A 23278-nucleotide genomic window follows, 5' to 3' on the forward strand; every position below is an offset into this window, starting at 1 on the left:
ATATTTTAAACTCTTGTAACCCTTGTGATTAAAAAACAAATAGTCATGGTAGTAGTGTACAGCCCAACAGTCTGCCAACAACTATCACAGCAGGAGTGTTTGAATGAACCAACTACTACATTGTATTTTAAAGCACTGTATTGGTTGTAGTGAATTTGTTTTTAAAGCAACTATTTTTTAAATGACACTACATTGAGATTCATATACCATGAAATTCACCCTTTTACCCATGCAATCTAGTGGTTTTTAGTATATTAGCAGAGTTGTACAACCATGCCCATTCTCTGGTTCCAGAACATTTTTGTTACCCCAGAAAGAAACTGTCTCATTAGTGGTCACTCTCCATTCCCTCCAACCCCAGTCCCTGGCAACCACTAATCTGCTTCCCATTTCTATGGCTTTACCTGCTCTGGAGATTTCATAAAAATGGAATACAACACTGTGGCATTTTGTATCTGCCTTATTTCACTTGCCGTGTTTTCAAGGGCCACTCATGTTGTAGCATGTATCAGTCCTTCTTTTTGTAGCTGAATAATATTCAATTCTATGGATGGACTGCATGCATTTCGTCGGTCAGTTGATGGACATTTGGGTTGTTTCTACCTTTTGGCTGTTACAAATGATGATGTTATAAACATTCACATTTGTGGGACATGTTTTCATTTCTTTTGAGTAAATACCTAGGAGTGGAACTGTTGGGGCACATAACTCTGTTTAGCCACCGAGGAAACTGCCAGCCTGTTTTCCAAAGTGAATGCACCATTTTACGTTCCCATCTGTGCTGTGTGAGAGTTTCTTTTTCTCCACATCCTCACCAACAAAAAGTTATCTGACTGAAATCATTGCCAGCCTGTGAGATAGTGTCTCATTGTGGTTTTGACTTGCATTTTCTCTTTTTTCTTCATATATATATATTTTTAAATTTTATTTTTGTTTCAAATATTACAGATGTCCCTTTTTCTCCCCAATGACCCATTCCACCCCGTCCCACTCCCCTCCCCAGTCCTCTCCCCACCATTGTCCGTGTCCTTGGGTTGTGCATATATGCATATAAGTTTTTTGGTTACTCTCTCCCCCTCCACCTACCCGCCCTCCTCCATCCCTCTGACATTAGTCAGTCTCATCTACGCTTCCATGTCATTGAATCTATTCTGTTCATCAGTTTATTAAGTTCTTTAGATTCCACGTATAAGCGAGATCATGTGATGTTTGTCTTTCGCTGCCTGGCTTATTTCACTCAGCATAATACTCTCCAGGTCCATCCATACCGTCCCAAAGGGTATGAGATTATTCTTCTTTACAGCTGCATAGTATTCCATGGGGGTAAATGTCCCACAGCTTTTTTATCCACTCACCTACTGATGGGCACTTGAGCTGTTTCCAGATCTTAGCTATTGTAAACTGCGCTGCTATGAACATATATTCTTTCTGATTAGTGTCTCAGGATTCTTAGGATATATTCCTAGAAGTGGGATCACTGGGTCAAAAAGGCAGCTCCATTTTTAATTTTTTGAGGAACCTCCACACTGTTTTCCACAGTGGCTGCACCAGTCTGCATTCCCACCAGCAGTGTACTAGGGTTCCCCTTTCTCCACACCCTGGCCAGCACAAGTTGTTTGTTGATTTGTTGATGGAGCCACTCTGACAGGTGTGAAGTGACACCTCATTGTGGTTTTAATTTTCATCTCTCTGATGATTAGCAACCTCGAGCATTTTCTCATGTGTCTCTTGGCCATCGTATGTCCTCTTTGGAGAAGTGTCTATTCAGGTCCTCTGCCCAATTCTTAATTGGGTTGTTTGTCTTTCTCTTGCTGAGTGCTATGAGCTCTTTGTACACTTTGGAAATTAGCCCCTTATCAGATACATCCTTGGCAAATATGTTTTCCCAGACTGTCGGGTTCCTTTCTAATTTGAGGCTGTTTTCTTTTGCTGTGCAGCAGCTTTTTGGTTTGATGTAGTCCCATATGTTTATTTTTTCTTTTGTTTCTCTTCCCCTAGGAGACGTATCAGTGAAAAGTCGACTACATGGGATGTCTGTGACTTTACTGTCTATGTTTTCTTCCAGGATTTTTATGGTTTCATGACTTACGTTTAAGTCTTTTATCCATTTTGAGTTTATTTTTGTGTATGGTGTAAGTTGGTGGTCTAGTTTCATTTTTTTGCATGTATCTGTCCAATTTTCCCAGCACCACTTATTGAAGAGACTGTCTTTACTCTACTGGATGCTCTTGCCGCCTTTGTCAAATATTACCTGACAATAATGGCGTGGGTCTATTTCTGGGGTCTCTGTTCTGTTCTATTGATCTATATGCCTGTTGTTGTACCAATACCAGGCCGTTTTGATTACAATGGCTTTTTAATACAGTTTGAAGTCTGGTAATGTGATCCCTCCCACTCTGTTCTTTTTTCTCAAGATGGCTGCCGCTATTCGTGGTCTGTTTTGGTTCCATATAAATTTTCAAAATGTTTGTTCTAGGTCTGTGCAATATGCTGTTGGTATTTTAATAGGAATTGCATTAAATTTATAAATTGCTTTGGGTAGTATGGACATTTTAATGATGTTAATTCTTCCAGTCCATTAGCATGGTGTATTCTTCCACTTGTTTAAATCTTCCTCTATTTCTTTTTTCAGTGTCACGTAGTTTTCCGAGTACAGGTCTTTTACATCCTTGGTTAAGTTTATTCCTACGTATCTTATTTTTTTAGTTGCAGTGGTAAATGGGATGGTTTTTTTAGTTTCTCTCTCTGAAAGTTCATTGTTGGTGTGTAAGAATGCCATTGATTTCCGGATGTTGATTTTGTATCCAGCTACCTTGCCAAATTCGTTTACCAAATCTAGTAGTACTTTGATGGAGTCTTTAGGGTTTTCTATGTACAATATCATGTCATCTGCAAATGACAGTTTTACTTCCTCCTTTCCAATTTGGATGCCTTTTATGTTTTCTTCCTGTCTGATGGCTATGGCGAGGACTTCCAGTACTATGTTGAATAAGAGGGTGAAAGTGGACATCCCTGTCTTGCTCCTGTTTTTAAGGGAAATGGTTTTTGTTTTTGCCCATTGAGTATGATGTTGGCTGTAGGTTTGTCATATATGGCCTTTATTATGTTGAGGTATGATCCCTCTATTTCCACTTTGGTGAGAGGTTTTATCAAAAATGGGTGCTGGATTTTGTCAAATGCTTTTTCTGCATCTATTGGTATGATCATATGATTTTTGTCCTTCGTTTATGTGATGTATCATGTTTATTGATTTGCAGATGTTATACCAGCCTTGCATCCCTGGAATAAATCCCACTTCGTCATAGTGTATGATCTTTTTAATGTATTGCTGGATCTGGTTTGCTAGTATTTTGTTGAGGATTTTAGCATCTATGTTCATCAGGGATATTGGCCTGTAATTTTCTTTCTTTGTAGTGTCTTTATCTGGTTTTGGGATTAGGATGATGCTGGCCTCATAAAAAGAGTTTGGGAGTTTTCCCTCCTCTTGAATTTTCTGGAATAGTTTGAATAGAATAGGTGTTAATTCTTCTTTGAATGTTTGGTAAAACTCGCCTGTAAATCCTTCTGGTCCAGGACTTTTGTTTGCTGGGAGTTTTTTGATTACTGCTTCAATTTCATTTGTTGTTATCGGCCTATTCAGGTTTTCTGCCTCTTCTTGATTCAGCTTTGGAAGGTTGTATGCTTCTAGGAATTTGTCCATTTCACCCATGTTGTCCAATTTGTTGGCATATAGTTGCTCATAGTATTTTCTTACAATCCTTTGTATTTCTTACAATCCTTTGGGTCAGTTGTTATATGCCTTTTTCATTTCTGATTTTATTTATTTGGGTCCTCTCTCTTTGTTTCTAAGTGAGTCTGGCTAAAGGTGCATCAGTCTTATTTTTCTTTTCAAAAAACCAGCTCTTGGTTTCATTGATTTTTTTGTATTTTTTTTTAGTCTCTATGTCATTAATTTCTGCTCTGATCTTTATTATTTCCTTCCTTTCACTTCCTCGAGGCTTTTCTTGCTGTTCTAGTTCTAGTTCTTTTAATTGTTGTGTTAGGTGGTTTATTAGATCTTTTTCTTGTTTCTTGAGATAGGCCTGTAATGCTATGAATTTTCCTCTCAGGACTGCTTTTGCCGTGTCCCATAGATTTGGGTTGTTGTCTGGTCATTTTCGTTTTTTTCCGTGAAGTGTTTGATTTCTTCCTTGATCTCCTTGGTAACCCATTCATTGTTTAATAGCATGCTATTTAGCCTGCATGTGTTTGAATATTTTTGAGTTTTTTTTATAGTGGTTGATTTCTAATTTCATGGCATTGTGATCCAAGAAGATGCTTGATATGATTTCAATCTTCTTGTATTTGTAGAGACTTCCCGTGTGCCCTAACCTGTGGTCTGTCTTTAATGTTCCATGTGCACTTGAGAAGAATGTGTATTCTGCTGCTTTGGGATGAAATGTGAACATTTAAGGTCTGTGTTTCTCTGTTCATTTTTTGTCTTGATTATCTGTCCATTGCTGACAGTGGGGTGTTAAAGTCCCCCACTATGATTGTGTTGCTGTCAGTCTCCCCCTTAAAGTCCCCCAAGAAATATTTCATTTATTTAGGTGCTCCTATATTGGGTGCATAAATGTTTATAAGGGTTATTTCCTCCTGTTGGACTGATCCCTTTAGTATTATGTAATGACCATCTTTGTCTCTTGTTATGGTCTTTACTTTGAAGTCTATTTTGTCAGAAATAAGAATTGCTACTCCAGCTTTCCTTTCCTTTCCATTTGCATGGAATATTTTATTCTATCCCTTCACTTTTAGCCTGTGTGGATCTTTTGCTCTCAGGTGGGTCTCTTGTAGACGGCATATATTTGGGTCCTGTTCTCTTATCCATTCAGCTACTCTGTGTCTCTTGATTGGACTGTTTATTCCATTTACATTTAAGGTTACTATTGATATCAACTTATTTAATGCCATTTTCCCCCTTTATGCTGATGTACCTTTCTCTCACTATTCCTTCTTTTTCTTAAAGCAGTCCTTTTAGCATTTCTTGCAATGCTGGTTTACTGGAACTGAACTCCTTTAGCCCTTTTTTTGTCTGGGAAGCTCTTTATTTCACCTTCAAGTTTAAATGATAGCCTTGCTGGATAAAGCAATCTTGGTTGCATGTTCTTGCTTTTCATTACTTGCAGAACTTCATGCCACTCCCTTCTGGCCTGAAGAGTTTCTGTTGAGTAATCAGCTGTTAGCCTTACGGGGGTTCCCTTGTAGGTCTCTGCTTGTCTGTCTCTTGCAGCCCTTAATATTTTCTCTTTGTCCTTGCCATTTCCCATTTTAATTATGATGTGTGTTGGAGTGGGCCTCTTTGGGTCCCTCTTGTTTGGAACCCTCTGTGCTTCCTGAACTTGTGTGGCTTTCTCCTTTGCCAGCCTAGGGAAGTTTTCTGTCATTATTCCCTCCATCAAGTTCTCTATCCCTCGCTGTCTTTCCTCCCCCTCTGGCACTCCTATAATGCGAATGTTGTTTTGCTTCATGTTGTCCTCATGCTTTTTAAGTGTTTTTTTCTTTTTGCTGCCCTGATTTTTTCTACCTTGTCTTCTAAGTCACTTATTCTATCCTCTGCTTCATTGAGCCTGCTTTTAATTCCTTCTAGTGTATTCTTGATATCAGATACAGCATTCTTTAATTCTGTCTGCTTTTTGTTTATGTTATATATGTCTTTTTTCATGTTTTCCCTAAAGTCCTTGATCTTATCCTCTATTGCCTTGTTTTTCTCATTAAGTTCCTTGAACTTCTTCATAATCACTACTCTGAACTCCATTTTTGATAGATTGCTTAATTCCATCTCCTCAAAGAGTTCTTCTGGCAATTTTTCCTTTAATTTAGGAGTTGTTTCTTTGTCTCCCTATTTTGGTAGGTCTTAGTGTTTGTATCTATATATTAGATATATTTGCTGTCTCCCAGTCTTGTTGGGAGGGATTTTTGTCTTGTGAGACAAGTGGAGCCCAGAGGTGTGTTTTCCTTATACTTCTGAGCTCTATGCTCTAGGCGTGTCCCTTTTGTGGGTGTCCCTTTTGTGGTTCCTTTATGTTCTCCTTTTGTGGTTGGGTCTAGATTGTCATTCACCAGTCCTTGGGAGGACTCTCCTCTTAGGTTGGCTGCCGGAGCCCGCCGGCAGAGTTGAACGGTCCTGAGGAAGGGGTGAGGATGGAGAAAAGATAGACACAAAACAGATGGGATGGGGAGGACTGCAGCTTGTAACTGCCGCAGCCCCGAGTTTATTTTCTCGGCTCAATATATACAGGCACTGTTGATTGTGCTGAATAGCACCCCGCCCCGCATTCCTTCCCCTTGCCCGATACAAAGTAATTCCTCCAAGGTCCTACGAATGCTTTTTCAGAGTAAACACCCTGCCTCCTGCAGGAGCTCAGGCCTTGGAAACTATCTTTATCTTGGCTTCTAATGGGAACTTTTGGGGAGGATTGAGTCCTTAGCTTGGTATGTGGCTTAACTATCCTTTAACCCTTCAGGCCGGGGCCAGCTTCCTAATTAGCCTTTCTAGAATTTATGGCTGCAAGCTAAATTAGTATTGCTTTGGTGCCTCAAGGACTGGGTCAGGGAGCAGGAGAGCACCTCTGCAGCTCACCCAGGCAGCTCCTCTGTGCCTGGGGCCACAGCAGCTCACCCACATCTCCCCGGGAGCAGGGGAGCACATCAGCAGCTCACCCAGGCAGCTCTTCTGTGCCTGGGGCCACAGCAGCTCACCCACATCTCCCAGGGAGCAGGGGAGCACTTCTGCAGCTCACCCAGGCAGCTCCTCCGTGCCTAGGGCCACAGCGGCTCCCCACAGTTGGCTAACTGTGTGTCTCAGCCCCAACCTTGTGTAAGCTGTTGTACGGGTGCTGTCAAGGCAGGGCAATACACAACTAAACTTCCAGGAAACAAGGAGTATCTTACAAAATATCTTAACAGTCACAATGAAAACAACCCAAGTGAAAACAGAACTGGGAGAGTGAATGGAGAACATGCACACACAAAATAAAAAGCTTAAGAAAATGAAAGAGAGAAAGAAAAGTAACACTTAGAGAGAGAGAAGTATATTGTTGTTAATAGTGATGAAAATTTAGAAAATAATAATAATAAACTAAAATGTAATAAATAGAGACGCTACTGGGAGATAAAAGAGGCAGAGAAAAGATTCTGAAAGAAGGGCCAGCAAAAAATTAAGGGAGAGAATAGGAATAGGATAATAGTTGAAAATGAGAAAATAAAAATACAATAAAGAGAATAAGAGAAACCAACAATTGAACAGAAAGACAGGAAGACAGAAGGGAGGATAACAAAAGAATGAAAGAAAAGTAGAAAAAGAAAAAAGAAAGAGAAAAAAAGTTATGCCAATGGATCGAGAGGAGAGAGAGATAAAGCCCAGGCAGGCAGGGAGTCTGGTAAGAGATCTGGGGGAAACTATAGAGGAAAGCAGTAAACTTGGTTATAATGATAAAGTCCCAGTCGTTGAGCAGGGATATCAAGAAAGTCTTGATAGTAGAAGCAAGGATATAACAAAACAAAGCAAAGAAACAAAACAAAACAGAGAAACAAAACTAAAAACAAACTAAGCAAAATAAAATTCTTTTATATAAAAAATAGGAAAAAAAATTAGTTAAAAAATGTTTTTAAAAAAATTATTATAAAATTTAAAAAGAAGAAAAAACAAGTGATTTTTCCCCCTTTTTCTTCTTCCTAAGGGAAAAAGAGAAAAAACAAACAAAAAAGACAGTCAATCAGGTGGGTTTCTTCTGGGCAGCTTATGTTGTCTGAGGGTCGCTGTTTTTTGTGCTGATTTCCGTTCTCCTGGGAGGTGCTTGTGTATCAGCCAATGTGAGGGGCGTCCAGGTTTGGCTCTGGTGCCCTTAGGTAGATGGTTGATCTGAGGCTCTCGGTGGGCCACCTCCTCTTGTCAACTGTTTTGCAGCCTTGTAGTTGCCTGGTCTTGCTCCAGAGTCTTCTGTAGAGTCTTTAGGGTGCAGGGTGGCTAGTGTAGCCCAGGGTGTCACTCCCCTTACTTAGAGGTGTCGCTGTCAGGCACTCACTGTGGGGACATTAGTCTCTGCTCCACAGCCAGCTCCTCAGTCCCTCCCCTGTCCTCTGGTTCTAGTTCCCCAGGCTCTTTCCTGCTGCAGCTTCATACTGATTTTAGCCTGTTGCCTTTTCTGTCTGGGCCGTTTCAGCAGCCTGGGCTCAGTGGGGTCGATTAAGAACCTTCTGGTGAGCCCTTTGCCTGCCCTGCCCCCAGCAGGGGTTTTCAACTTTTTTTCCAGCTCCCAAACAACAGTCCCCGAGAGTCTTATTCTTGTTCAGTTGTCCTGTGAGCTGCTCTCCCTTCCCCCTCAGGACTGTGCCCTGCGGGCGTGTCTGGGGCCTCAGTGAGAGGGACCCGCCCCTTTCCCGCTGCGGGTGGTGCTCCGGGCTGCTGAAGAGGCAGGTGGGCTCTGCCCCTCCCTGCCCAGCTCTGGTTGGCTGGTGGCACCAGACCCACCTCTCAGACAGTCCACTGTGCAGCCCCCAACCCCAGCCTCCGCTGGTCTGTCCTCTGGTGCATGTGGGAAGGTGGGAGCCAGCTCTGCCATCAGAATCAAAAACGCATAAAGCAACACACAGGCAGAGGGTCCGCCCTGCAAGGTCCTGCCCCCTGTGCACCAAGGCAGCCAGCAGGAGGGGACCCAAAGTCAGCTCCACGCAGCTCCCCGCACAGCTGGTCTCAGCAAAGCTGGGGCGGCTTCAAGCGCCACCATGGCGCCCCTTAGGGCTGGTCACAGATTCCAGCCTCTCGGCACTGGGAACTCAGTGCCAGTAGGGCACCCCTCGGGGCTGGTCACTGATCCCAGCCTCTCCCGCACGGGGAGCTCTGGGTGGGAGGGCTCCTCCCCTCCCCCACACCACACAGATTCAGTGCTTTCTGGGGCCCAACACAATGCCTCACAGGGAGGCAGAGGGTCCCCATGTGCTGCTGCTCAGTGCAGTTCTCTGGTCCCTTACCACTTGGTTGCCACAGGCCTTGGAACAGCCTTTCCTATGGTCAGCGCCCAAGCATTAGACGCCATCAGAAGCTTTGTTTCCTAGGAAGGCGCCGTCCACCATTAGAGGCTTTGTTTCCTAGAAAGGCACCGTTTCCTCCGGGACTCACTGCTCCCCTGGGTCCCTCTGCCCTGTGTGCAGGGCGCTCCTTCCCCTCTCGGCGCTCCGGGTGTGGGATCCCCGCTTTTGGATGCGGGTCTGCACTCCCGAGGGGAGGGAGCTTTGCAGCCTCCAAACCTCCAGGCTCAGAGCCCAGCACAGGCTTCAGGGGGACTCCTCCTTCCTACACCGTCCTCTCTTACCAGACTCCGTGATGTCCCTCCAGTGCTCCCCACTCGCACTCCGTCCACTCAGTTATGTTTCTCTGGTTTTTCCAAGCTGGTTACATAGTGTTTTAGGCTGGAAGCAGGGGTGCTCTGTTGCTTCTCACAGGGCCGCCATCTTCCCTCTCCTGCATTTTCATGACTAATGATATTGAACATCTTTTCATGCACTTACTGGTCATTTATATATTGTCTTTGGAGAAATGTCTATTCATGTCCTTTGCCTGTTGTTTTATTGGGTTGCCTTTTTATTGTTGAGTTACAAGAGGGGTTTTTTAAAAATTTATCTTTATTGTTGAAAGTATTACAAATGTCCCGCTTTTCCCCCAATGATCTTCTCCCCCCTGTACTCCTTTCCCCCAGGCCTGCACCACACTATTGTCTGTGTCCATGGGTTATGGATATATGCATATAAGTTCTTAGGTTAATCTCTCCCTACCCACCCACCCCACCTTCCCTCTGAGGTTGGTCAGTCTGTTCCATGCTTCTTTGTCTCTGGATCTATTTTGTTCATTGGTTAATTTTGTTCATTAGATTCCACATATGAGTGAGATCATGTAATACTTTCTCTGACTGGCTTATTTCGCTTAGCATAATGCTCTGCATGTCCCACAATGCTGTCTCATAGGATAAGGGATCCTTTGTTTTTACAGCTGCATAGTATTCCATGGTGTAAATATCCAAGATGCTTGATATGATTTCAGTCTTCTCGAACTTGTAGAGACTTGTTTTGTGTCCTAACATGTGGTCTGTCTTTGAGAATGTCCTTTGTGCACTTAAGGAGAATGCATATTCTTAAGCTTTGGGGGTGAAATGTTCTATAAATGTTAATTAAATCCATCTGATCTAATGTATCATTTAGAGTCACTGTTTCCTTGTTGATTTTTTTGGCCTGGAAGATCTATCCAGTAAAGTCAGTGGGGTGTTAATGTCCCCTGGTATGACTGTATTGCTGTTGATCTCTCCTTTCAAGTCCTCCAGAAGTGTTGCTTTGTTTGTTTGTTTTTAAGCCTGTGTGAGTCTTTTGTTCTGAGGTGGGTCTCTTGTAGATAACATGTATTAGGGTCATGTTTTCTTATCCATTCAGCTGTTTTTTGATTGGAGCATTTAATTCATTTATATTTAAGGTTATCATTGATAGGAACTTATTCATTGCCATTTTAATTCTTTATGCCTAGGTTGCTCTATTTCTGCTTCTAATTACAGCAGTCCCTTTAACAATTACTGCAATGCTGGCTTGGTGGTGATAAACTCCTTTACCCTTTTTGGTGGGGGGGACATCTGGGAAGCTCTTTATTTCACCATCTATTTTGAATGATAGCCTTGCTGGGTAGAGTAGTCTTGGTTTCAGATCCTTGCTTTTCATTACCTTGAACACTTCATGCCATTCCCTTCTGGCCTGTAGAGTTTCTGATGAGACATCAGCTGACAGCCTTATGGGAGCTCCTTTGTAGGTAACAGATTGCTTTTCTCTTGCTGCCTTTAATATTCTTTGTCTTGAATTTTTGGCATGTTAATTATGATGTGTCTGGGCGTGGGCCTCTTTGGATTCTTCTTGCTTGGGACTCTCTGCCTTGTGAACTTGTGCGACTTTTTCCTTTCCTACGTTAGGGAAGTTTTCTGCCATTATTACTTCAAACAGGTTCTCTAACCTTTGCTTACTTTCTAGATCTTCTGGCAGTCCTATGATGTGAATATTGTTTCATGTTGTCCCACAGCTCCCTTAGACTGTCCTCCTATTTTTTTCTTTTTGGGTCTCTGATTAAGTGATTTTTTCTACCTAGTCTTTCTAATTCACTAATCCAATCCTCAGCTTCCTCTAACGTGTTTATTCCTTCCCATGTATTCTTTATTTCTGCTATGTCATTCTTCATTTCTGACTGGTCCTTTTTCTGTTATTTTTTCAAAGAGGTTCTCTAACCCTTGCTTACTTTTGACCTCCTCTGGTACTCCTATGATTTGAGTATTGTTATGTTTCATGTCCCACAGCTCCCTTAGACTGTCCTCCTGTTTTTTAATTGGTTTTTCTTTTTGGGTCTCTGATTGAGTGATTTTTTCTATCCTGTCTTCTAATTCACTAATCCAATTCTCAGCTTCCTCTAATCTGCTGTTTATTCCTTCCAATGTATCCTTTATTTCTGCTATGTCATTCTTCATTTCCTTCATAGTTTCCTTATCTTTTTTTCATGCTGTTGAGCATCCTTACAATCAATATTCTGAACTCTGATAGATTGCTTACCTTCATTTCATTTAGCTCTTTTTCTGGAGACTTATCTTGTTCTTTCATTTGGGTCTTCTTTTTTGTTTCCCATTTTGGCTGCCTATTTGGGTTTCTTTCTATGTATTAGGTAGGCCTGCTAGGACTCTCAGTCTTTTTGGATGGTCTCTGGTGCTGGCCAATGTCAGACACTGTTTGTGAGTGGCCTCGAGTGCCCTGTTTGGAGCTATCAACAACCCACAGCTTGAGGTCCCCTCTGTTGGTGCTGGGTGCATTTGGACTGTACCAAGATGCACACCAAAGTCTGCTTTTCCAAGGCCTGGTTCCAGAAGCAGATCAGGAAAAGGCTCAAAGCACTCTGAAGTCTACCTATGCCTGCAGGCTAATTAATCGATTCTCTTAATGAGTCTTAGGCTGTAGAAATTCCACAGGGTGGGACAGCTGCTTGTTATGTCTCTTAATGAGCCTCAGGCTTTAGAAATTCCATGGGAAAGGGTGAGAGGTTTTTCCAGCAGTTTGGGGCAATTGCTTTCCCCTCAGGCAAAAGCTGTTTGGAAGGTAAATGTTTGCCTCTGCAGTATGGGGGAATGACTCTGTACAGGAATCCAGACTGGTGCCTTCTGATCTCAATATCCAGAGCCCACAACTTCAGATTCCCCTCACACAGCTCCAGTCCACTCTGCCCTCCCTCTGCTGGAGCCCAAGGTGTCGCTGCACATGAAACTTTGTGCATTGGTTCTGTAAGAGGGTGCCTGCATTTCCAGCCCTCTTTCCCTGGCAGACAGAAACCCTGCTGCTTTTCACAGCCAGATGTTATGTGGGCACCTTTCTCAGTTCTGGTGCTCCGGGCTGGGGAGCCCAGCTTGGAGTTTAGGCCCCAGAGTTCTCAATGGGAACCCCCCACAGCTGAGATCTCCCTCTGAACCTTCAGCTGCTGCCTGTGGGAGCCCAGCCAGCCCTCTCACTCCTCCCCACTTCATACCAGTCTCTATGCTGTCTTCACTTTTTCTTTTTGGTTATGAGGCTGCTCTCCAGCTCGTCTTCAGTTGCAGTTGATTATTCAGGCTGGTGTTTCTCTATTTTATAATTCCAGTTTGGTCCTGGGAGAGTCAGTGTAGCTTCCACTCAGTCTGCCGCCATGTTTAATTTCCTGCTGCACAGGTTTTTAGTTTGATGTAGTCCCATTTGCTTATTTTCCTCTGTATTTCCATTGCCTTCAGGCATATTCACAAAAATATTCTGAGATGTCTGAGGTTTTGCTGCGTACGTCTTCTCCTAGGATTTTTATGGTTTCATGTCTTACATTTAAGTCTTTTATCCATTTTGAGTTTATTCTTGTGTATAGTGTAAGTTGGTGGTCTAGTTGCATTTTTTTGCATGTACCTGTCCAATTTTCCCAGCCCCATTTATTGAAGAGACTGTTTTTAACTTCATTGTATGCTTTTGCCTTCTTTGTCAAATATTGATCATAAAGGCATGGGTTGACTTTGGGCTCTGTTCTGTTCCATTGATCTATATGCGTTCTTGTGCCAGTAATAGGCTGTTTTGATTACAGTAGCTTTGTAGTATAGTTTGATATACTTTGATATCAGTATTGTGATCCCTCCAACATGTTAACTTTGATATAATTCAGTTTGTGTTTACTTTTGCTGCTTGTGCTTTGGTGCCGTATCTAAGAAACTATTGCCCAACCCAAGGTCACAAAGATTTGCTATTTTTTTCCTTACAAGTCTTACATTTTTTTAAAAAATCTTTTTGATATCACAAATGGAATCATGTTAACTTCATTTTGATAATTCATTACTAGTGTATAGAAATAAATTGATTTTTGTGTATAGATCTTGTATCCTGCAAACTTGAACTCATTTAAGATTTTTTTGGTGGATTCCTTAAGATTTCCGATATACAAGATCATGTCATTGGCACAGTTTTACTTATTCCTTTCCATATGGATGCCTGTTTTCTTGCCCAACTGTTCTGGTGAGAATCTTTAGTACAGTGTTGAATAGATACAGTGAGGACATCCTTGTCTTGTTCCTATCTCAGGGGCAAGCTTTCAGTCTTTCACCATTGAGTATGTTAGCTGTGGGCTTTCATAGCTGGCTTTTTGTACTGAAATGCTCCCTTCTGCTCCTAATTTTTGTTGAGTGTTTTCATCATGAAAGGGTGTTGGATTTACCAAAGGCCAACTGCCTTTTCAAATTGCACGTTTACATAGCTTTAAAAAAAAAATGTTTAAGCTATTAGAATATATTAAACCCTGTCCAAAAACTGTGTGTACATTTGACTAATTTTTTAATGGGTAGAAAATTATTGAAACATCCTTAAACAACTGGAATAGCACACTGAAAATATGTATCCTTTATATGTCTGTACTCAACTTTGTTTCTACTAAGTATTACCAATTCCATAAGTTGACTTCTAACGGGTAGTCAGACTTTAATTTTTTGTTTATCTGAATATGTTTGGATTCCCTCGTTTTTACATATCTCATTCCAAAGGTTGTGGCAATATTGAAAAAAAAGTATTTAAATTTAGTGGGTTACTATTAGAATTTTAAAGAATGAAACAGAATAGACACATTCTATAGGAGCATATACCGGAGTATTATTTTGTGAAATTTCAGGTCCTTGTTGTGTGTGTGTTGGGTCATGAGGTAAGATGCATTTTTTAAAGCAAAAAGTGAAACTTTATTAATAGGCTTATTTACAATAAAGGGGCAGGCATGGGGTAGGGTAGTATTTCTTATCCTTTGGCTATAACTAAGCTAATATGCCTTCGATTCTGGATATAAATTTTTCTTACACTGTATTGCATGTGAACATGTGAAACTGGATTTTTATATGAAATCTGATTTTTAAATGCTGACAACTAATCCCAAACTTTAAAAACACTGTAAAAAAGCAGGTAATAAAAGTAAAAACAAAGACTTCATTATAAATCTCTAAGCAACTGACCAGTTTCTGACTTTTGACCTAAGTGCATATTTTGCATATGTCTGTCCATTAAACAAAACCTCATTCACAGCATGCAAAGGGTGATGCAAAAATAGTTTATTATGATATAGTTTATGTAAAGTTAGGTAGTATTTACAAAATAGAAATGATCAGCTATATCCATAGGAATCTAGCATGTCACACAAAGGAATAAATATTTTGACAAAGTAATACTTCAGTTTTAGTGAACAGTTGATCAGAAACTTAAAAAAAAGCCTCAAACTAAACCATAAAATTCTTGAATTGTCAAAACAGAGAGTGGCATCACTGACCAGGCTCTTCTCTTCCGCCCATTCTGGGGCCTCTGCTCTGGAGCTGCCTCCACCTGGAGGCCTCTCGGGGAGCCTGCTGTGTGCTAAGTAGTCACCTAGGCCCCTCAGGCCTCTGCTTTCTTCTGCATGAGACTTTCTGTCTGGTGAACATTATCATTTAGTACATCAGTTCAGAAATTAAACACCAGTTAAGTTATACAAGTTTGTTCTTTAACATGTATCACCTAACTTAAAATAATTAGCGGTGGCAATGTGACTGCTGTGATTTATTTCCTAACTCCTCACAGCAGAACAATCATGTGTATCAGCTCACCCAGTATAACATGCTTGGCAGAGTATGTTTTTATCTTTAGTAGCTGAATTGAGACAGTCACCCTGATAGAAAAATTACTAATTATAACTGTTGAGAAACCACTTAGAAACCTTACATTTTATAAATATTACTTAGAAAAACTGTATGAATTGATTCTTATCACTCAACTGGTTTTGAATCCTAACAATAAGTCAGTAGATATGTTGTAAGTACTAAATGTAAATCCTAAAATCCATTTTAATTGAAGTTTTGTGATATAAACATAACACAATAATTTAGTGTTCTTCTTAATCTACTCCTAGCTTTCTATAAAATAAAACAGAAATATGTGATATAACTAGTTGTAAAGGGGGAAAAGAGCAAAGGATGTGGGAACGTGAGGACAGCAGGGGGGCTGGCCGCGCCTGACATTTCCTTCACGGTGCGCAAACTCCACCTTGGAGGCCCCCCAACAACGCTGCAACCTGAGACTTCAATGTCCTCCTGTATCGGACCATCCAATTCTTAAGTATTTTGTGACTAAGCGTTTCCTCCTATTTGACATAGATGTATATTATAAAGTAACAGCACGAGTCTGCAGCCTTTGTGCTATTGCACAACACAACCCAGGAGCTGGGGAAATCTGGACACTCACTGGACTCTGCACGTACCCTACCCAGTGTGTCGGCCCTGATGTCAAAACTGTCTCAGAGCTTTTCCTTTTACTGTCGGGTGGGCTCGATGCTACACGAAAGCTGTTCTCCCCATCTTAAAAAGGGTGTCTGTACGTAATTAAAGAACATCACACTGTCACAAAAGTCCCTACAGTAACGAGTAATATTTACACTGCTTGCTCTGAATAACATACAGGTTGCTGTGAAGATAAAGACAAATGCTTTTAAATCCAGGGAAACTGGGAGCCACACTGAGTGTGCTGCAGCCTGTCGCCACAGTCCTGTGTGAACCTAGAGGAAAGGGGCTCAAGGTGGGTTAAGCAGCTAGTCACTTGTTCCCCACGCAGGTGATCTAGTGCTGAGCTATTCCTCCTACTTTGTGAGTCTTGTGTTGAAAGATTTCAGAGAAGGCAGGCCTCTGCCCTTTATAGAGAAGCAAGAATACTTGAAACAGATTGTTCTCAAAAGGGAAAAGAGGCTGGGTCTTTTCCAGCAGACAGAACTCGAGAGAAACTGACAGTGTGCATTTCCACGGTGGGCTTATGGCAAGTTTCCTATGAAGGAACCCTTCTCAGACCCCCTTCAGGCCGGTCCGTATTTAAGTTTCAACTTAGTGTGGGAGGTGTGACGCTGCCTCAAGTGTCTGCACATGTAAGATCACCCAGCACTGCCCACTGTACACCACACTCACGCCTCCCCAGAGCAGCGAGCACGCGTACACTTGGCCTGCTGCGGAGAAGCCCCCGTGTCCTGCTACTCGATGCTGAGAAAAGTGAAGGACCTGATCTTTAGGCCTGATCTCAGGGGAATAAAAAGACCTTTCCTACAATCAGAATTCTGATAACACCTGACTGAGCTCAGACCTTTTAGGGATTTGGTGCCATGGAAAAGCCAAGGGAGAGGAGCTTGCACGCTATAACGGAGCATGACGCTGGAGGAAACTGATGGCGGGCCTCATGTGCACGGACTGAGACGTCCCAGCAGACCAGCCTGGTAGCCACTCTTTCTGCGGGTGACAGAGGGCAGAGGCCCATGGCGAGGCGGAAGAACGGGTGCAAGGGCCTTGAAGAGCTCTAGTGACTAAGTTCACAGCAGCTCTCTTCCCGTCTTCCAGGGAGGCCCAGTGCCAGCCACTGCACCAGGGCACTGGGGATGCTCGCTCGCCCTAACAGAGCGGAGGAAATGCTGGGCAAGCAGGTGGTTTATTTATAAAGCAAATTCCTGCTTATCATAAGCACTGCAGGGGCTGAGCTGCCAGGGTTCAGGGTGGGAGACACTCCAGATGACACACCTTCTCTCAGAAGCGAAGCTTCCAATTAATGTGCCAATCTTTCTCTTTTAGAATTTAATTCCTCTTAAGTATAATACTGTATACTTCCCTCTCCTTTGTAGAACTTTGAAAATACATAAATCCCCTTCTTTTTTGGTGACGGGGTGTCTGAACTGTTTTTGAAATTGTGTCTTTACAGGAAAATGTTAAATTCCAAGCCTCCTTAGGGCAACGAGGGGTAAACTTCTATTTTCGGGAACAAGAAATGCTGGCGGCTGCACCCCTCTCTACCCGACAGCAGCTCTGAATCCCCGGAGAACTGTCTTAGCCCCGGACAAGCCGATGAACGAGCCGGGGAGGAGTGCAGTGTGGTTGGCCATGAAGACCTTGTGCACGCACCAGCGGGCAGGGAGTGAAGCCTCCCCCATCCCTCACCCTGACGTCAGGCCACAGGCCCTGCTGTGAACTGCTCATCCAGCCCTGGGCCTCAGGAACTGGGGGGTGTTTCAAGTGTGGGGGAGAAGAAACCTTTCCTGAGAGCCCACTGCCTGCCAGCTCCTCCCTGTCGAGGACACATCTGCCTCCCCCTAGTCTTACTGGCTAACGCTGGCAGGGATAGCAGCAACCCTTGTCGTTTTACAGCTGGAGAGGTGACAGAGCTGGCACCCAGCCTCCAGGCCCTGCAAGGGTGGGGCTGGCACTGGGCTGCTTCACCTGTAGGATGAGTTTAAAAACAGACTTGCTAGAGGAATCCTCAGGCAGCAGTGATAAAAAGCAGTTAGCGTTCCATCTACTCTGTGGTGAAACAAATGGCATTATAAATGCATCTCTATAAAACATGTTTAGGCCCATTCTGTTTCCTGGCTTTATCTGTCAGAATTCCTTTCAGGCCGACTCCCGAGCCACAACTGTTTAAAAGCTGCAGTTCCCTCTCTTCCTGTGTGTGGCCTGTGCCAGGACCCCAGGGCCCAGTTGCTCAGTCAGGGAACACGTGGCTGGATCTGGACACCAGGGCAAGGCAGCTTCCACTTAGCCAGCCGGCGCGTGGGGCCTGGCCCGCGCTCTGCCTTTCCACTTGCTGGACTCCTGGGGAGGGGCCTCTGATCTTAGCTCCTGACAAGCCCAGCGTTCCCATCATGGCCTCCACCATTCACTCCGGGATGGCCATCACTTCCTCCCACAAATTCAGACTCATTTTGACGCCTTCTTGCACAAGCTTCCATTTCCAGTGGCGAAGCGCCCTGTCTACCGCCTTCGTCCCATCCACTGCCACACCTCTGCCGGAGGCTGCAGAGAGCCAGTCACCTGGGTCAGCTTCCCAGTCTGCTCGGGGGCTGGCGTGCTAGTGGACCTGGAGCACCACTGGCCGCATGTGCACGCGAGCTCACCGTGATCAATGCCAACGTCCACAAACTGTCACACAGTCACTGTCCAGTTTTCCCATTAGTACACTGGCCACAGCTGATTCACACATGCTAGCAGAGTACAAGTGAGTAGTGAACATGTACAGGAGAGTAATTACAACTGTGAAGAGCGGGTCCCTGGTAAGACTTCCCTTCCTGGAAGGCGGAGGCTGGCTCCCACACTGCTCGGTTTGTGCTGGGGCAGTAAGTGCGGAGCACCGGCTCACAATCCTGTTACCCCTCCCCAGCCTCTGTGGCGGCTCAGCCCTGAGGGCCTTTGTGTAACACACAGAAGCGACTCAGCCTCCAGTGTTCCTCTTTCCTCGGTGGCTAGGGTTTTGGGGTTTTGGTGCTCGCAGGCGCCTGGAGGACACACTGCAGCGGGACAGGCAGACCGTGAGACCCGCTTTGTCCTGTGCTGCTTGCTCACTCTAGCTGGAGAACAGGACTGAGCAGGAGGAAGCTCAGGCCTGGTTTAGAGCCTGGCAGCTGTCAGTGTGGAATGACTCAGTAGGGCAGAGGCAGGCTCGGCACACTCTGTGGGAGGGAGGCTGCAGCAGGGCCAGCCTTTTGTTAGAGGGGCCAGAGTGCCCCATTTCTTGGCCAGCTTAGCATTCACAGTCCATTTCCTGGTGACCCCAGACCAAACGAGCCCAGGAGAGGGAGTCCTGTTGCTTGTGGGGTGAGTAGGAAGATCCTTTACAGAGGCTGCAGTGATAAGAGGTCTGCCCCATCTCTGCCTTGGACCCCCAAATGCTGCACTCAACACATTTGTTCACCAGGACTCCTGAGATCTAACCTCAAGGGACAAGTGAATACAATGAATGCTCTTTTCACCTATTCAAAACCCCTGCAGGTTTCAAACCCTTGCAGCACAGTCTTCAGCTTGACTCCATGCATGACCTGGCCAGAAACCTCTGGGAGACTGGAGCAGTGGCAGCCACAAAGGGAACCGTGCTGGGTGAGACGCATTCTGAAGGAACGACAGAAGCCACGGTGCCCAGACAGCTGCAGAGGCCAGGCTGTACCGCATCACTCTGCCCTAGAGGACACGTGGGTCCCAAATAGTCCTTCTGTAATTCCCATCCTGAGCGTGACACAAAAAGTCACAGTCCTTTATAAAAACGCTGTCAATCTACGTGTCAGGGGTGTCTGATAAGCAGAATTAAGAAAGCAGAGCTGACATTCTCTTGCTTTTAAAAACATGGAAGAATAGTAGCAAGGATAGACGGGCGTGGCTAAGCCTCTTAGAAGGAATGCGTGAGCAGGACAGGATCGCACCAGCGGAAGGGGGCTCACTCCAGCTAGCAGCCAGCATGCGAGGGCCTCCATCTGGCCTTCCCAGGACTCTTCAGATAACCTTGCTAACTAACTTAATCTAGAAACTGAGCAAGATGATCTCTACATTTTTACCCCCAAAGTATCTGTATAACCAGAGACCAACAGACTAACTCAAGCATTAACACAAAGCAAAAGCATGCTATTGGCAGTCAAATCAACAGACCGATAGAGGCAGCGTGATCAGAGTGAGTCCCCAACGCCCCACTCGAGTGCCTCCACCTTGCTCTGAGGCAGCAGAGCTGGTGCCGACCTGGTGTGTTTAGACTCCTCCTCTCAGGATTAATAGTTTTCATGCAGCCATAACAGAAACTCCAAAGCTCTTACTCACCTGTTAAAAAGCAGAATTATCAGTATAGTGTTACTTTAGATTCTCTAAATGCTAAAGGGGAACTCTTCAGATCTCAGGTTAGTTAAGAACAGAAAACAATGGGCAATTTTCGTCTGATTTTGACATCCTCTGCACTTTCTTTTTGACTTAACACAGGGGTCTTCTCTTCACCTTTCCTAAAGCGCAGTGAAGCTTCTGAGGTTAGAGAGGAATCACCTACCCCCTTGAGCAATTCCCTGAGGGAACCCAAAAACCGGAGCACACTGAAATCCCAGGCCAAGTCAACAAGCCAAGTAGTTATGGAAAGACAGGGTTACTGGTGCAAGAAAGGAGCTGCCACTGAGGTCAGAGGGTATGGACAGATCCACATCCCACTCCAAACCCGAATGTCCTTTAATGCACCTAAGATGTTCTCGAGTCTCTTCTCCCAAGTGCTTCAGGTAGGAAGGAATGAGAGGGTGGGGTTTTGTGCCAGATTTAATAAAAAAACAAACAAAACAGGAAAGGCTGTTTCGACATTTTCAAGGTTGTGAAAAGTTTACCACAATGATCTGGGGTGTGGTTTGAAGCTGCGTTAGTGGAACAAATACAAGTCTCTCAAACTAAAAGGTGGCGTTTAGTGAAGGCTGTAAACCACGCCTTTGATCAGTTCCCCAGCTCCTCCTGCAGGCTAGTGAGCTGCCAGTGGGGGGATCCAGGCAAAACCACACTCCAGTGGCTGGTTCTCTCCCCAAGGGACCCAGTGTGCAGCAGAGCTGCAGCCACCGGCCGGTCCCACACAGTGCCCTCGGTGAGACAGAGCTAGCTTATCAATCGGCTGCCTTAATACTGACAGTGAGTGAGTGAGGTGGACGACTGGGAAGGGAATCCAACATAGAGCCAGCTGTAGCAGACAGCCCTGTCAGCCCCACTGCTTGGCTTATTTTAGAATGCAATGGGAAAGCTCGGGTAGAGACAACAGGAAGTCAGATCAACACAGTGGGGACTGGTGTGAACCCATGAACCTGTCTCTCATGCATCCATACCCACAGTGAATAATGACAACAACAATAAAAATAAAGGTATAGATGGAAAGTAGCATTTGGGTTGTGCAGCCACAAGCTGGGAAGTGTGTGTTCAAACTGAACGGGACACAGTCAGTCTTTCTTCAAGTCCCTGGATTCAAAGAGCTTCAAGCGTTCTTGCACCGTCAGGCCTTCCTTCAGACTCTGGTGGAGAGCAGGAGAAAACAGTTAGCCCCGGCCAGTGCTGGCTGCCAGCCATGGTCAGAGGTGGGGAGGGGAGGGCGGGAAGGGCTCCTCAGAGGTTAGTGGGCATGCTAGGGAGAGCCGTGTCCTGTGAAATGGTGTTATCTAGATGAGAAGGAAAAAATCAGAAAAAACAAGTCCATGAGCATAAGAAGCTACATTCTGAGAGGGCTCTTAGACAAGCAGCAGGGAGACGGACTCAGCCAGGGAAAGACGGCTGCGCCGAGGACTAGAAACCCACCTGCCTACACCCTCCCCGACTGCGGCCTGCCCACCTCTGCTTCCCTTGCGATCGCTACCGAGCCTCCAGTGAGGAGGACCAGAGCTCCTGGGGCACCTCCGGCAGAGCCAGGCCAGGGACCAGCCCCTGCTCCTGGGCAGCACCGGCTACCCTCAGACCCAATTCTTGGCCCTCACTGATGAGAAACCTTGTTGGATTTACTGTTATGGGGATTTGGGAACATGTCAGCATATCTACTAAGATTTTCAAAATGTAAAACCAATCCTCTTCTTGTGGGACCCTGGGAGTGTGGATCTGTGTGTCCTGATAGGAGTGACACTTGATTCCTGGAGGCTTTTCCCAAAGAGTTAATTTCTGGATGAGAAAAGGAATGGCATTCCAGTACTGGCTAGGATGGGCTGGGCTCCTTAGTCGCCATTGGGCCTTTACGCAAATCTCAACCTCAGATGCAGAGCTGTGTGTTTCCCAGCTTCACATGATAGAGCTGACAAAGGTACAGGCTTCAGAGGACACAGCACTCTAGGCCGGCTCCAGCGCAGGTACAGATGAGTGCACCAGTTTCAGCCCTGAACCCCCAAATTGGAGCACACTAGTCCTGCGGGCCTGGAGAGTGCAGCCTGAGGTGTAAGAGCAGGCATTTGTGGGAGAGTCCGGGGGACTGGGGACCTGCTGTCCCCTCAACTTCACCCAGAACAGCTCTGCTTGCTGTTTATACCGTGGAACTGTGTGTAAATGAATAAATGAAGTAACTTTTTTAAAATAAAGGGCTCTACTGCTAACCTTTTTGAAATTCACTGGTCCAGGTAGAACTCAGCGTAAGCAGCTGGTGAGTGTCTCTTTAAAGCCGGCCCCTGAGTAGGTCAGAGGAGGAGGACTGATTCACATCCCAGTCCCAGCCCGAACTTCCCTTAATGCACCTAAGATGCTCTCAAGTCTCTTCTCCCAAGTGCTTCAGGCGAGGAGCTGCCGTGTGCACGGGAGCCAGCCTCACGCAGGTGCTGGGCCCATGAGTGGCCATGCCACAGTAGGCAGGCCCAGTCACATGCCACACGGCTCTATCCTAGCTGGGGACTTTCCCATGAGACAGCAGTGCACTGCCACTCCTAAGACCCAAGGGACAGCAAGCACCCTGCCTCTGAGTGTGCACCGTCCGTGCACTGAGAGACACCCCAAGTCACAGACCCTACTGTTCTCAGGGACAGGAAGGCAGGGAGCAGGGGTAGGAGGGGCAACCCAAGGCTGTCACAGGCCCAAAGCCATGCAGCACCGCACACTCCAGCTGTTAAACACACATCCCCAACCCTGTGCACCCTGAGAAGGGCCCTCGGGAACAGCCGGCTCCCTCAGGGCTCCTTCCTCCCACAGGGCCAATCTCTCCGGTGACTGCCTCCATGATCCCACACTGACACTACCAGACAGGGCCTCCAGGAGGACCTGGGGAAGTGCTCTTGCTGGTGCATCCTAGAAAAGCTGTGCTGCTCTTAAGCAAGAAGCTGCTTTGGCTTTATGGTGCAAAGACTGTCTACACTTCTGCATGAGGTAGAGACGGAGCGTAAATGAAAGATACAAATCCATATGTGTCAGATCCCATATCAAAAGCACCAATGGCAGTCCAATTTCTAGGT

At 44.9% G+C, this 23278-nt stretch overlaps 1 protein-coding gene across 13 annotated transcripts in view; it reads right to left on the bottom strand.

Annotated features, from left to right (window-relative positions):
• Positions 1–14625: 14625 nt before the first annotated feature.
• The window catches only part of MPRIP (myosin phosphatase Rho interacting protein), a 151196-nt gene continuing 142543 nt past the window's right edge, over positions 14626–23278 (bottom strand). For all 13 annotated transcript variants that reach the window (XM_081162348.1, XM_081162355.1, XM_081162351.1 and 10 more), the window contains one exon: positions 14626–21373. Coding sequence is in view for 11 of the 13 variants with exons in the window: in XM_081162355.1 (XP_081018481.1) it covers positions 21302–21373 (72 nt within the window). In the remaining 2 variants the exon portion in view is untranslated. The remainder of the gene's footprint in view (positions 21374–23278) is intronic.

This window comes from Miniopterus schreibersii, assembly GCF_964146895.1.
Source record: "Miniopterus schreibersii genome assembly, chromosome: 16".
In the NCBI taxonomy this organism is placed as follows: Eukaryota; Metazoa; Chordata; class Mammalia; order Chiroptera; family Miniopteridae; genus Miniopterus; species Miniopterus schreibersii.